This window comes from Eurosta solidaginis, chromosome 3, assembly GCF_040869045.1.
Source record: "Eurosta solidaginis isolate ZX-2024a chromosome 3, ASM4086904v1, whole genome shotgun sequence".
Taxonomy (NCBI): domain Eukaryota; kingdom Metazoa; phylum Arthropoda; class Insecta; order Diptera; family Tephritidae; genus Eurosta; species Eurosta solidaginis.
The window spans coordinates 42,927,163-42,943,525 of record NC_090321.1 but is presented as its reverse complement, the minus strand read 5'-3'; the positions used below and the strand labels follow the sequence as shown (position 1 = coordinate 42,943,525).

The following is a 16,363-nucleotide window of genomic DNA, read 5'->3' as shown; positions in this document are numbered from 1 at the left end:
CAACAGACAGTGTATTTTCCTGGCATTCACCATGGCTGAGTCTAGTGCATTTGTTATAAGTGGCCAATACCGTTTTTTTCCACGAATACGAATTCTGTAATTGCTCATTGCGTTGTCAAAAAAATCCACACCACACATGTTTCTATTACACTCATGTATGGGAAATGGGATCGATATTGCCGTGTTTTTTCACCTTCCCTGCAAAAATTGTTGGATTACGTGTTCCATTTTCTTCATGTTGGAGTACTCTAACAATACTCCTTTGCAATGCGTTTGCGGACCACCATCAGCCGATCATTGCTCGTTTTTTAACGACAGTAATCACGACACGATGACGATCGAACAGAGTTGCCAAAAGTAAAATATTGCATGCAAATAGCTAGTAATAAAATTTTACTTTGGCAACTCTGATAAAATGCAACAGAGCACTGGTTTTATGTATACATACTAAAGTATGTATAGAGAAATATTAGTTTCTTTATTCACGCAAATGCTAAATAACATAAGAATATTCGTAGTATAAAATATAAAAGTTGTATTGCTCCTCTTCATTTACTTTCATTTTAAATTAAATTCACTTCGATAATTCTTTCCGACACAATTCCTCTTTAGTACTTTGGCATATGATCCTCTGTGGGTGCTCCATGGAGTACTACAGTGAAAGTACTTTGGAAAGTACTCTCACGTATGTACTGTATGGAATACTCACAAACAAAGCGAGAGTGAGATCACCTACTCCTCTCCTAGGACATCGCAATGTTAATTGGAGCACAGTTTTTGTATGAATACAGATTAGATTTGGAGCAGTCCTATACTCCCAAAGGAGTATTCCTTACATTATTTATAGAGTACTCGCGTTTTTTAAAGGGATGTATACATAAAACCAGTGCGCGGTTGCATTTTATCAGAGTTGCCATAGTAAAATTTTATTATCAGTTATTTGTATGCAATATTTTACTTTTGGCAACTTTGTTCGATCGTCATCGTGTCGTGATCTCGGTCGTTAAAAAACGAGCAAGAATCGGCTGATGGTGGGCCGCAAACGCATTGCAAAGGAGTATTGTTAGAGTACTCCAACATGAAGAAAATGGAACACGTAATCCAACAATTTTTGCAGGGAAGGTTTTGTTTGACATATAATACATCTATATTTAGAAGAAATTTCTATAATAAAAAATTGTTTTTATGGGAAAATGATTGCTAACTTATCATAAATCGAATAATAAGTCGAAAAAATGTGTTATTGACAAAATACTTTAATTTTATTTTTTTTCAAAAAGGGCTTAACTAAACATGCACAGTAATTCTGCGTAGAACACCCTTAACCGATCCAACATCGACTGCGCCATGCGCAGTAATTCTGCATAGAACACCTTTCTGCATAGGCGGCCTTTGGCCGCGCTTACGCCATGCCAAGTCCGGGTGTGTGGTATAACCGTGGCGGTTATTTTTTAAATTCCGCCATTTTCAACCGACGAAAACCATATAAAAAATAAGTTTAAAAAATGAAAAAGAGAGCATTTCAAAGCTCCATGCTAAAAGAAAAAAAAAAATTGAAAATAATATTAAAAAATACCAAAAGCTGTCGGAATGTATGGGGCGCACTCAAAAGAGCGAACAAAGGAACATACATAAATTTGAGTATCAATGTTTACGTCATCGCAGGATCAGCATTGTCAATTACAAGTGTGAGTGTATTAGTAAAACTAGCAGCGTTTCTTGTAGGGGAATCAAGTGATTAGAGTGTATTTTCTGTATTTTTATTACCTAATTGCATATTAATTAGAGAAATTAGACAATTTTTTTTCACTAATTCGTGAATATCAAATTATATTAATCTATCGAAAAACAAAACAGGATGTGATTTGTGCGCTTAAAAGATTGGGTAGTAGTGCAGTTTACGGTACCCACCCTAAAGTTGGGCCAAGATTTTCGAGTAAGGTATCAAAAGACGCGTATTAATCTCGAAAACAATAATCCGAAGGCCGAAAAGAAAAATTTTATCTCTGTCCGCAGATATTTTTGCAGTTGAAGTTGGTGATTTTAATGTGGTTGTTGTTGTGGTGTACCCACAAAAAAAATTGTGCATCAATCATTATACCACCCCCGGACTTGGTATGGCGTAGCCCAGGGTTATTTTTTATAAGCACGGCTGAAGGCCGCCAACGCAGAAAGGTGTTCGGGTAAAAAAAGTTAACTTCCGCTTTCGGATTCTTGATCTAGATGTGAATACGCGTCTTTTGATACCTCATTCGAAAATTTTGGCTCAAATTTCGAGGGTACCGTAAAATGCACTATTACCAATGATTGTAAATGTGCGGGAACAATGTGTACAAGGCGAACCAGTTTTTCGCGCATAACTTTTAAGCGGGTAAAAAAAAGTTAACTTCCGCTTTCGGATTCTTGATCTAGACGTGAATACGCATCTTTTGATACCTCACTCAAAAAAGGCCCTATTTTCGGGGGGGGGGGGGGGGGGGGGCCCTAAACTACACAATTACCGCTTTGTTCGCAGTTGCGTTCAGACCTTATACGGAATGGGTGGGTTTACGTTTGTTTCGAGCCAAACTAAAACTGGGAGTTTGTGAGCATGGTCCAGCAATTGAAAAATGAAATAAGAAGGATGGCTATTGTGTGGACATAGCAGCTATCATCCGGTGGCCAAATCCTGAGCCAGATAAATAATTAAAAAAAAATTTTGCATGTAAATGCAACATCAACGATTTGAGCCAGATAAATCCAGATATAAGTCTGGTTCAATTTGTGAGCCAGATAATTTGTTAATTAATTCTTTTTAGGTTGGCAACGCGGCCTTTAATATACCTACTTTTTCAAAAATATGTCGCTGCTTAGCCTTTCGCCGTATGGGTTAAATGAAAAACAGCGGCGACATCTGCCTATCACATTTCACGTGTGCGAAAATTTCACGACCTCTGCTTCTCAAGTCTGTCAATGATCCAGAGCATTCCCGTGAGAATTGAGCGTGAGCCGGAGCTGTAAAACTCACTGAAAGAAGACAAGCATAGAATAAGATTACTCTATGATCTGGCAGCGCCATTCCATCAATGACAAATAGAACAAAGCTTTGATGTCAAAACAAAAGCAGCTGTCAAAACTTCTTTCATTGTGAATGAATGTCATTCACAACGACTTCTTTCACAAGATTTTCCTTTCTAATCACGCGTTTGCTTTGAATTACTGATTATTTTACAGATATTTAAAGGGTTCATCTAGACTAAAAACAAAAAAGTCATGTCGGAAACCAGCACTAAGGACACTGTTTTAAAAACAGCCATGACATACATCTGTGGGGGTAAGCAAACATATGAATCCATAAGATCTAAAACAAACCTTTACCACCATAACATTCGCTGACATGTTGATATTGGAAAAATGAAGGTACCCTTTAATTTAAAGGGTTGTAAAAAATTAAAGGGCTTATTTTAACATATTCTGTCTTTTGAGCATTCGGTAAAAGTCTAAAACAGCGTTCGACTGGTGATATGCGTCTAAAAATATTGGAAGATATGCGAACGACGTATATTGACTTCCCTCGGTATCGAGTCTTACCACGGGCTCTTCACGAAGTGGTTAGCATCTGTAAAATGTTTCTAACAGCGTTCGTTGCATTTGGCGATTTAATGATGAACTGTACGAGCTTTACGCCGACATCAACATAGTCTAGGGAATTACGCAGCGGCTATGCTGGCTAGGCCATGTAATGTGAATGAAAGATGTTCCGCGCAAGAAAATATTTCAATCGGAACCCTCCTATCGAAGAGATGCACACAGCAGGCCCACTCCGCTGGAGGGACCAGGGGGATAGTGTTTTAAATTCCCTTGGTGTAACCAATTGTCTCCAGTTAACCCAGCGAAAAAGTGACTGGCGCGCCTTGTTAGACGGCCATAATCGTTAAAAACGGTTAGGCGCCCATTGAGCAATTAAGGCACACTTGTATATGGCAAATTATCCTTTTAACTCAGATTTGACCTGGCTTGCGGGGTTAAACTCATACATTTTTGACAAATTTTTTAAACGTAACTACGTTAAAAAATTACTTGCCAGTTTGCAAGTGGGCGTATGTATGAGTAGTATTGCTATCTCTATGCTATATATACTAACTAGTATGTCAACTGGTATAGTATTGGTGTATATAATAACTAGTATGCAATCCGAAATCCTAATAACTTCAACCTGTTAACCTTAAGATATACTTGCACATTTTCAAGGTGCTCTTTCCTAAATCATACCTATATATTGTAATTTCTGTAGAGTGCCATCATGAAAACGAAATGCGTCCACGTGATCCCATACGTTGCCGTGAATGTGGTTACCGTATCATGTACAAGAAGCGTACAAAGCGATGTAAGTAAATTGTGTTACCTTCACACTTTAGTATGATGTAATTTTTCCTTTTATTTTGCCTTTTCAGTGGTTGTGTTCGATGCCCGCTAATATTCCATTATCCAGACGTTCGAAATGTATTTTGTGACATCAGAATTTTAAGTTTATTCCCAGCATATACATAAATATATTTTAATAATCAAGAATAATGAGTATTTTGTTTCCATAATAAAGGCAATTTATCGATGTTCAAAACTCGAAAAACCGATTAACCCACTTAGCGCATTTACCGTTAACGGTAGAACCTTGAATAAAGTTGTGTATCAATCTACAAGTTGGTAGCTATATAATGCAACAAAAAAATTTGAAATTTCGCTTGGTTCAAGAGATATACACATATTAGTTGTTGTTGTTATTAGTCGTCAGTAGTCGTCGATAACCCGAATATCTCACTTTAAATGATCAGGTTCTTTCTTCAATTAAATATATTCAACCTTCAGTCAATTCAGAGTTAGTGTTTTGGGTACAACATACATATCTATACTCCGCCGCTTTGCTTATTAGGAGGACGAATATATGCGGAGTACGACCGAGCAAGATACATATTTTCCGGTAGATGCAGGTCTTGTATATTTTATTCTTGGTCGTGAGTTACGTACAAACCTGGCTGGAACAGCTTGTTGAACCTCAAAAAATTTAAAGAAAGAGACGAAGTGTATATTTTTTAAGGATATGGTAGCGCTGTTTCAAAAAGGGGTGTGCCAAAACACAATTTATCTCAAATGGCTGACAGGAAGAGCAATTGGTACCACCTTTCTGTATTTGCATCATGCGTATACCTATATTCTAGTATGAACCAAACTACCTGGTCGGAAAATAACAAACATTTTGTATGAAAATATGCCATGTATTATCTTTTATCGTTTCTTGATCCCTCAAACCTTCCAGCCTGTTCTGTGTAGACGCCTCTTTTCTCATGCTGCGAACTTGATTCTATTTATTTTATTTTAAAGTTCGTTGGGGAAAATTTGGCAGCACGAATTTATATCCGATGTCATAATGCCAGTAAATATCAAATGGTTAATATGGCGACCAAAATCACTGCTTGAAACTACTGTATGTTCTAAGTACTGCCTCCACGGGTACGGAGTATATCGTCAATGCCTCGGTGAGAGATTCGTGCTCGTAGTACTTGTGGAAGCTGTATTGAAGTTTAAAATGTTAATCGTGTTAAAAAAATAGGAGTTATGTGTCTGAAGATACTAAAACGGAAGATGTTAATGGAAGCAATACCACAGTCATTTTGTCACGTAGAGTCATACAATAGCAAATTGATTCGGATTATTTTTCGGCTCTTGACTACATTCCAAATGTCTTATGCTGTTAGGACAAAAACACAGAAAATGCGCAGAGCTTCTAAATCAATGTTAACATCTTAAGCAAAGTATTTTCATTACGGCAGTACAACTTAGCAGAAGCAGTCATAACCTAACATCGTAAAACCCATTCGAAAAAAAACAATAATTTTTATTTTAAACTAGTTTTAAGATGTTTATTTTCAATATTCAGAAATATATAATTTAAACTAAAACACATTTTTTGACATTTAATTACCATACCAAAGCAATGCATTGATAGTGCAGTACTTTTATTTTTAATGATTTTCTTTTTCAAATTTTATACGTTTTTATTTTCACTCTTTGTTTTTGTTTGTGTGTAATTAACATTTAACAGCCAGCTTCAAATTTAAGATCTACTGATAGCTAAGAAAATGCCTTCACTTAAATTAAATCCATGAACTTGGTTGTTAAACGTTTTTACATACTTTTTTTTTATTTCTTTAGTATGTTGCTAATAGCATTGACTTTGCTAATTAAGTTTTTTTTCTTTTGTAAGTTGCCTTTTTGTTATTAAATTACTTTCAATTTGCTTTGACTTAACTAAAAAATTTGTAAATTTGCCGAAAAACGCGCATTATTTAGCTTTTTTTATTCAGATCAACTATGTAAATTTTGTGTACTTTTTTGTTTTTGTTTTAATTAAAATTTTTTGTTAAAAACAACATTTTATACTATACACTAAAGTGCTCTCGATTTTGCGCTAAACTAAAACAATTTTTTTGTGTTTTGTTCAAAATATTTTTTTTTAAATCGAAAATTTTTTTAATTTTACAAATTTTATTTTTTTTTTAATTAAAAATTCATTTATTTTGTAGTACTAGCAAAGAGGATAAATATAATAAGAGACGTCACTCGTTACTTTGCGTAATGTTATTCGTTAGGCTACTCGCAGGTTTTTTTTTTTTTGGAGAGATGTGCATAAATGTCTTCTATACATTTCGTGGGGTATTTGTGTTTATTTTTCCAACTTTATTTAATTAATTAATCAATTCTCTTTCCAAAAATAACATTTGCATAAGGCGCCTGGATAAATGCGAGACAATTTAAAATGTCCCTCACAGAAAACATTAGACATCAATTTTTCTGATTTCCAGTGAGTTACTCGCCACTCGTTGCAGACTGATGGCTCTTATTTATTTATCCTCTTTGGTACTAGCTTTAGTAAGCGCGACACTAACATTTTTTTTTTTTTTTTGTTTTTTATTTATATTCAGCTTTTTCTCGCTTAGTTCTATACTTGTTGCTTTCGTTTTTTTTTTTTTAATAATTTTCAGTCCACTACTTGCGCTTTCGTATGGTAATCGCTCGTTTACATGGTGTGTGTGTGTTACATACATATATCTGGTATTTTTATATATTATTTTTTTATATAAATTTTATATTTTTATTAAATAATTTTTTTTTCTTAAATAAAATTTTTCTGGAAATGAGTATAATGCGTTGCAAGTACTATTACTAAGTTTTAAGTAGGTTTTTATTTTAAGTTACTTTTTAAATAAAAACTAAAATTATATTTCATGCAGTGGAAGGCGACTTAAAGGTGACTTAAAGCATATAGTAAAGTATATATAGTTTATTAAGCTAATCAAAAAATATATATGTAAAATCAAATAAAATAAGGCATTCAAATGAGTATGTATAATAAATTAAATACATTGTAGGTATACATTAAAAAAAATATTGAAACAAATTTTCTCAAACATAAATAAATAAAAATATTTTTACAAAATACATACGTATGTATGAAAAAGCAAATGGCAAGCGGAATGAAATTTAAAAGCGCTTTAGCATTTAATGTTACAAATTAAAAATACATACATATAAAGTTATGAGTGCGCTAGCCAAGTTATAAAGATAGAGTTGCATTTTTTTCTTTTAGCTTTATGTTGTCTTTGCATTTTTTATTCTATGGCAAACTTAAATTCGTTACATACTTTTTTTTTTGCTCTTCTCTTGAACTTATTACAACTTAATTCTTAAATTTAATAAATCCATAAATTCTGTTAAAAACTAATCATCTAATGAGGCGTGCTAAAGCTTTTACTAAGAATATATAAATATATTTTCTATATATAATAATTTTTCATACGAATTGGCAAATTAAAGCTGCGTGTAAACAATTAAAGTATTTATCTAAATGTGTACTTGTGTGCATACAAATATCGAAAGCATTTACGCTGTTCGTGCTATATACTGTATAAGTGAACGTGGATTTTGAAATTTGTATGTATGCATGCTAAGGCTGAGCCTTTAGTCGTGCAATTATTCAACAAATATTCCAATAAGCAATTAATTCATCAATTAATATTTTGTTTAATCAAACAAATTGAAATGAGGTTAACCAATTTACGCAATTATTTGCATATGTGATTAATCTACATTATTATTAATCGATTAATCAAGCAAAATGAATAATCGGTTGTTTAATTACACAATTAAATAATTAATCAATATTTTCCTTTAACAAAAATGTATTAGTAGTGGAATCTGCCTTTTTGAATAATCAAACATTATACACAATTAAGAATTTAATTGAAAATTTACGAATGTGATCAAAATCAATTTTGAGTAATCAATCAATCGGGCAAATTAGTTAATAAGTCGTACAATTAGTACTAAGCCGCTCTTTACTTTAGTGAATAGTAAACCAAAAATTCAAAAAGGCCATTATAAATGAAATTAATCACATTACTCAAATATTTGATTTATCAAGCGGTTCTTTATTTAATACAATTTTTGATTTAACAAAAAATATTTTTGCTAATACACACATACGTTATAATCAATCAAATATTATAATAAATTAATTGAATTAAATATGTGATTAAAATAAATTTTCAGTAATTGATTAACCGAGAAAGTTAAGTAATTAGCTGTACAAATAATTGATAAATCCAAGCAAATACAAATAAATAATTAATCCAGTACATTAGTAATTTTTTTAAGTTTAGTCGAAAATTTAAAAGCAGAAAAGTTTAAATTTAACTAACCACTGAATTAAAATAATCACTTAATTAAAATACGTGATTAATCACGCAACGATCTATTTAGTTAACTTGTTGTTAATTAAAAAAAATTGATTACTAGCACACGCATGCCTTGCTGATCTACTAAAACTTGAAATATTCATTAAATTAAATAATTGTTGCTGTGATTAGACTAAATGTTGATTAATCAACTTAAAGCACAGCCCTAATGGATATATGCATTTAATTACAAGCTGCCTTTTATGTCTTTTTTTCTTTAGGATGGCGTCAATACAATAGTTTTTGCTTACAATTTAACAAATACATTTTAATATAATATAATTTAATTAAGTATGAAATGTTTTTTTCTCAACTTTTTTCTCTCTAAGTCGCTTTTTTTTTCAAGTTTTAAGAGCAAACATATTTCAGGTACATTACAACTTAAAAATAAGTAAATTAAATGCATTAGATATTAAATCAATTTGATAAAAAAATTAAGTTTAAATCAAAACACTACATATTTCAATTTGTATGTAAGTGTATATGATATTTGAAATTTTTTTTCGAGTTATAGCATTTTCTCTCTTAAGGGTTTTATATTGATTCATTGAATCTTAGTTCGAATCAATGGTCTATCGTGACTGTTTTTTTAAAGGAGCACAAATAGCATAGATTTTTGGCTCAACTGCCTATTGTTGCTGTTATAAAAGTTAGCATAAAATTTTTAAAATACTAACACACTGTTGGAACTATATGCCAGTATCTACAATTGTTGTGCCGACTTGAATGGCATCTGTTAAGGCAAATTATAGTAAACTGAATATCATTTTAGGGCAGAAATACAGCTGAAAGGTGTGCCCACTAATGGGGCGGGGCATAGCACCTTTCTAAAAATATTTTTCTTAAAGGCGGTTTTTTCAACGACTGAATAAGGAATAGCTTAAAGTTGGGTTGTGAAATTCGTTTAGCGGTGCACAAAGCCAAAATACCCCATAACTTAATTTAAAAAAATTTTAATCACAATTTCAAGGATTCTATAATAATAAAAGAAAACCAAAAAGTCACATGAGAATTTACCGACCTAATTTCGAAATTTTTTTTGGATGACTTCAGTTTGCACGACTTTCATTTGGGGTAGAAAACTGTTTCTGAACCGCTTTCACTTTATAAAAATATCTAAGTTTTCGGACATACCAATGATTTTTTTACTTTCTTATTTCATGAGAATTTAGTAAATAGTCCTTTGGGTTCTTTTCGAATAAATAGACACATCTATTTTTTCTTTTTTTTCGTTTTTCTTTTCTTTTTCGTTTTAAATATTCTATTTATCTTTGCGGCCATTTTTTCATATACATTTTTTTAATTTAATTTGTTTTTAGTTTTTTTTTTAATTTTAATTTAAATTTAAATTGAATTTATGACAGAATTTTTTTTTCTTAAAAAAGGCAGATGAAAAATATTTTTTTTTTCGAATTTCAGGACATACATTTTTCTAAATTGGAAATATAATTTTTTTCAAATCTAGAAATATAAATACATATATATTTTTTTCGAACTTCGAAATATATATATTTTTATTGAACTTCGAAATATATATTAAAAAAAAGCACTGAGTGTCCGAAAACTTAGCCAAGTTTTGTAGTACAAATTTAATTTACAAACTTTAGACTAAGATTTTGAATTTCATAAGCTTAAAAATCTTTAGACGCAGATTAAGCACTCATGCGTCAAGATAAGATCACGCCCACCTGAGTTATTAAGCTCTACATAGCTGACTGATACATAAATGTACCTACATAGATCCCCTACAACTAGACACACATACGAATTGTTGTTGTGGTGTTAGTAGCAGCAACTTTATATGAACCCCATCACCTTAAGCGCTTACTGCCATTTGTTTAGCTCGTTTCATTTGTTTAAACTGCTTCTTACTGCTGTTACTTCGCTTTTTGTGTTTCTTGTTTGACTTTTCAGCCAACTTCTTCACACTACGTTGCTTCTTGTTGCGCACTAACCAACGATGCTCACGCATACAATGTACAATTAAGCTACTGCGCTGCCCAAATATTTGCTGGCAATGTCGACAGCGTTGTTTCTCTACGCGATGCCTCCAAAGTTTATGCAGCGCCAATGACCCCTTTGTATGATAATTGAATACAAGCATAGCGGCAGCGCGCTGCTTATCTTGTGCGCATGTGCGACAGCTCAACTTGCCATCAACCATGCGATTTAAATATTTATCGCGCAGCATAGCGACTATAACTTCAGGCGGCGCCCGTATTTTCTTCGGTTGTGCTTGTTTGCGTGATGAACGTTTATCGTGGGCGCTCTGACCGCTAAAAACGTTGGGAGTGGGCGCGTTGGTAGGTTGCTGTAGTGGTTGTTGTTGTTGTTGTTGATGTATAGGTGTACTTTGTATGACAGAAACTTTTGCTGCTTTTGGCATAGCTACAGACATGAAATGTGAGGTTGTTGGCGTAGGTGAAGTGTTGAATGTTGTATGCGCTAATGTGGTTGTGTGCGCGCTGACGACTGATTCGCGCGCTTGCGTGGGTTTCTTGCTAAAATCTAGTGGCGCTGTTAGATATTGCTGTTGACAGGCAGCATCCGCAAGCAATGGCAACATTGTAGCTATTTGTGAGAGTGATTTACGACGCTTGTTGTTGGCAGGTTGTTGAGGCTGTGGCAGCGGCATTGGATGTGGTAGCGGTTGCTGCATATGCATAGGTAACAACTGAGGCGCTGGTAGCTGCTGCATTGGCGCCTGACGCATTGGTAGTGGTTGTTGCGCTGGTAAATGTTGTATTTGTTGTGCCGCTGGCATAGTGGGCGCAATGGGCGCTAGCGTCACTGCGGGTGTAGCTAGTAGCGGCGTGGGACTTTGTTGTCTTGTGGCATGCTCATGACGTTGTTTTTGCGCAGTGGATACTTTTGGAGTTATAGTCAGCGTAATGTCCTCTTTATTGCGCAAATACTCAATATACTCTTCTGTCTCGCTTAACATGCGCTTGCGACGTTCTGTCACGCTACGTTCTGGTGAAGGCTGCTGCTGCTGTTGCTGTTGTTGTTGTTGTAGCTGCTCCTGTTGTTCTATCATGGAATGACCCTCTGCCGCGCTTGCTGCTGGCATTGCTGGATAAATCAGCGGCGTATCGGCATAGTATTTATTTATAATATCCTTAACATAATTTTGTATTTGTGTGCTAACTTTATTTAAATTTTCATATTCCATTGTTGTAAGGAATGTGGCATTGTTGTTGTTCTCCTTATTATCACGATCAATGTGTTGTAGCAGATCAAGGTGATGTTCGCGATTGTTATGCGTGGCGGCATTCGTGGCACGTTGATTGTGCGTTGTTCTTGTTTTATTTTGACTGTTGTTGTTGTGATATTTGTGGCTGTTGTTATTTGTATTATTGTTATACGCGGGAGGCGATCTAATAAGCTGCTCTTGATTCTCTTGGTTTTCATCATTTTCCAAATGCTGTTGATATTTGCGCTTGTGATTGTTGCTAGCTGCTGCTGCTGCAGCCATCATTTCAATTACACTTGATTCTGGTGCTGCTTGCAAATTGAAATTTTCGCTCAAGAATGCCGACATCGCCTTTTTCTGCTGCTCATTATTACCAAAGCTAGTGCTGCTACTGTTGTTGCTGTTATGGCCTATCGCATATTGTCTACCATTACCTTTAAGGTTTGGTGTTCCGCCATCATCACTTGATGAGGTTGTGGATGAAGCAGATGACGGTGTATTTTCATCATCTTCACCTGTTGAATGCTGTCGCTGACGCATATGACTGTTAGTCGTCGTATTGTTGTAATATTTCATGCGCTGTTGCTGTTGTTGTTGTTGCAAATGTAGCTGATAGCTATTGGCAAAATTGCCATTGCTGCTTAGGGAATGGAGTAGCGCCGCAGCCTCTTTGGTTGTCCATTGTGAAGGCAGTTTATTATTGAACAGGAGTTGATTAGCTGGAATTTTCAACTCTTGCACGCCTCCCGCCTTATGAAAATCCTGAGCGACCGAAGCGGTATTACGACTGATGGCGTCCATTTTTAGTAGACTGTAAGAGAGAGAGGGAGGTAAAATGTTAGTGAGTAATTTCATATCGAAAAAGGTAAAAACTAAAAGCTATATAAACCAAGTAATGCATTAAAAAGGTTATATTCATAAATCAAAATTAAAACTTTGAGTTTTTGAAATTTTAACATTAAAAAAAAATATATGTAAGAAAAATTTAAGCGAAATTAAAACAAAGGTAAAGAAAAAAGTTTAAAAGGAAGCAACTAAAAATTCTAAAATAGATAAATAAAAAAAATAAAATTAAAACCATTTACAAACAAAGAAAAACAACTTAACTCAAAAGCAAAATAAATGAGTTAAATAACTATATATAACTTTGCAAAAACAGCTCAAATATAACAAAAATAACTTTAATAAATAAAAAAAATTTAAAAATTAAAATAATAAAAATGTCAAGAATATATTTAAAAAAAATTAAATTTAATTACAAGCAAATAAACAAATCCAAAAACAAATTACCTAACAAAATGTTTTTAATTTAATTTAAATGAAATAGATAAACAAAATTTTTTTAAATGAACTTTGAATTTTTTTGAAATGAAATAAATGAGAAAAGAATAAAAACAAAATAAAAAAAAAAACAAAACGAAAAGGAAAAGGAAAATTTTAAATATGAATTCCACTTTGCTAAAACTAAGTTAATCAAAATATATTTAATAAAATAAACAAATAATTTAAATTTTAAATTAAATTTTAAATTAAAATTAATTAAAAAGAATAAAAATAAATGAAAATAAACGAAAAAATTAATTACTAAAAACGCCATTAAGAAAACTCATAAAAAAATCCAAATTTCTTTAAGCTGGACTGTAAACCTAGTAAATTAAAATTAAATTATATGCAAATTAACCAAATAAAATTCAATTAGTAAAAAAAAAGTTAAAAAAAATAAGCCAATTTTTTCAAATGAAGTTAAACTTAAGAATAATTAAAACTAATAAGAAAAGAAAAATAAATAAATGGAAAAAATAAATAAATGAAAAAAATATATATAAAAATAAGCAACATTTTGCTTTATTAAAACTTAGTCAACTTAAATTTCATTTCAGGCAAATAAACAAAACAAAATTTAAGATACCTAACCAAATATTTTTTTTTATGAAATATATAAATAGTATAAATAATAATTAAAAAAAAAAGCAGAAATTTTACTTATGTAAATTTAAATAAACAAAAATTTAAATAAAGAAAATGTTTTTTTTTTCATTTTAATTTAAAAGACAAACAAAATTTGTTTAATGAATTAAAAATTAAGAAAGAAAATAAATGAGAAACTAATAAAAATTAAATAAAATAAATAATATAACCAAATTATTTTTAAATTGTAATTGATTTTTGTTCATTTCAATTTATAAAAAAAAATAAAACAATTTAAAAAAGTAACATTTTTAAATAATCTAAACTTTAGATTATAAAAACTTTGTAAATTAAAATTAAATCATAGGCAAATACATTAGCGAAAACAATTAAACATCAAAAAACGCTCTTTAATTCAAAATAAAAAAATAGTAAAAAAAAAAATATAGCAAAAGAAATAAAAATTTCAAAAATTTAGTAAATTGAAAAAAAATGTACCCTTATTTACATTCACAAAAGCAAAAAAAAAAGAAATAATTACAGACAAAAAAAAAACAGATTAAAAAATTACAAAAAACAAAAAAATCTTGTAATAAAACTTAAAAATAGATGTATTAAGAAAAAAATATTATTTAAAATAATAGCTAGTGTTCACAATAAAATACTTCAGATAAAGAGGGGCCAAGGAGGAGGATCACGAAGGAATATACGAAAAAGAACTGAACATCACAAAAAACGAGGTGAACGAGGTTATATGCTTCTGTTTAGCATATTTCCTGCGAACATAAAATATGCACAACAACAACAACACAATTTAAAAAAAAAACCATTTTGCAGTAATTCGAGGTATGGAAAAAAAAAAAACAACGAAATAGGGACACACTTAAAAACATTACCAAAATTAACAAAATATATATACATATGTATATAAGTGAATATACGCAATATTCACAACCAATCGAACGAAAGACTTAGAACACAAACTCGTTGGCGACTACATAAAATTGGTGAAAAAAGCATCACTTAACCAAATAAAAATGTAATATTGCAACATTTTGTTTTTGTATATTCTTGAACATTTCTTTATTTTGTTCTTTACCGTGCATAGTCTTCTGGATCACTTCCGTCTGCTTCAAGATATTGAAATAAACGTTCAGAGCCGCGTTTTTGTGCGGCCGCATTGGGCAAACCGCCCGTTAATAGATCATGTGGCGGTATAAGCGAACCATTGGCGCTTAAACGCCAACCCACCATCGATGTGGGATTTACTATGATTTCTTGTAAAGGACCGCCGGTTATATTACCGCTGCCATTATCATTCGTTGTTGTTGTGGTATAAATGGTAACCGAGCCACCGCCACCAATATTACCACCTTGATTACTTGAAGTGGATGAACCGCCACCGCCGCCACCACCACTATGTATTGTATGACTTGGCGAGCAAAAGAGGAGAGGAATGCAATTTTATTAAATGGTTAATTACATTTTTCTTTTCAACTATATTTAAAAAAAAAAATGTCTTACTTTCGACAAAGTTTTAAGTTTTGACTTGAGCTTCGAAAAATATTTTAATGTGAACTCTTATAAATGTATAACACATTTTTTTCAGTAAAGTTTAAGATTTCAATTTGTTTTTTAATTTAAGTACATTTCTGCGAAATTAAATTTTGAATGGACTAAAATTTATAAGTATTTTTATATTATATTTTTAAAATTTTTGAAAAAAAAAGTTGTTTAAAATTTTTGCAAAAAATATCATTAAACTTTTTAGTATTTTAGTTTTATTTTCGGCCTTCACTAATATAAAATTTTTTATTTTTAAATAAATCTTTTTGAAACTAACAAAAAATTAAAAAATTTTATTTAATGTTTCATTGTTTCAATTTACTTTTAAAAAGGTTTTTTCTTTACCAATTTTTTTTTTTTGCAGTTTCCTTTTTCTGTACAGCCTAATCCTAAACTTTGAACATTTTTCTTCGTGGAAGGTATTATCTAAAAACCATACAAATTTAAAATCTGACGAAATTTCGTTTTTTTTTTCTATTGTACTTAAAGGTTGCTTTTAAGATTATCAAAATAAAAAACCTCTTTCAAAATTTAAATACTTTAATTTAGTTAAAGAAAATAGTTCTCTTTTAATAATAAGCAGCTTTTCCAACAGATGAGTTTTCACTGAGAGCTTTTCATGGTAGAAATACACCCGGAGCGCTTGCCAAACACTGCCGGGGGCGACCCCGCTTAGACAAATTTTATTCTAATTGAAAAACCTTATTTCTAAAATTTAGATGTTGCATTGCCCGGGGTGTGAACCCAGGGCATACGGTGTGGTAGGCGGAGCACACACCACGGTGGCCGCCAATACTTCCAAAATATGTCGAAAAAGTTCTTAAAAATTTTTGTTTTCAAGAAATTGTAACTAAATTTGAAATTTTTTAATTTGATGACATTTGTTCTTTTAATCTGTTGACATTTTTGATATTTTTCATAAATT

General features: G+C 31.8%; 2 protein-coding genes across 5 annotated transcripts in view; one reads left to right on the top strand and one right to left on the bottom strand.

Annotated features, from left to right (window-relative positions):
- The first annotated feature begins 3,129 nt into the window (after nt 1-3,129).
- Polr2K (DNA-directed RNA polymerases I, II, and III subunit Rpb12) lies at nt 3,130-4,609 on the top strand. The gene is made up of 3 exons (XM_067777451.1): nt 3,130-3,313; nt 4,274-4,366; nt 4,434-4,609. Exons 1-3 carry the CDS (start codon nt 3,253-3,255, stop codon nt 4,454-4,456), a joined length of 177 nt encoding a protein of 58 aa, XP_067633552.1. The 5' UTR covers nt 3,130-3,252; the 3' UTR covers nt 4,457-4,609.
- Nucleotides 4,610-6,020: 1,411 nt separating this feature from the next.
- Nucleotides 6,021-16,363, bottom strand: part of chn (charlatan) — a 103,741-nt gene continuing 93,398 nt past the window's right edge. For 3 of the 4 annotated variants that reach the window (XM_067771509.1, XM_067771508.1, XM_067771510.1), the window contains 2 exons: nt 14,972-15,304; nt 6,021-12,775 (listed from right to left, as the gene is read on the bottom strand). In XM_067771509.1, coding sequence (XP_067627610.1) covers nt 10,588-12,775; nt 14,972-15,304 — 2,521 coding nt within the window. In that variant the 3' untranslated portion in view covers nt 6,021-10,587. The remainder of the gene's footprint in view (nt 12,776-14,971; nt 15,305-16,363) is intronic. The other variant, XM_067771511.1, reaches the window with a different exon arrangement.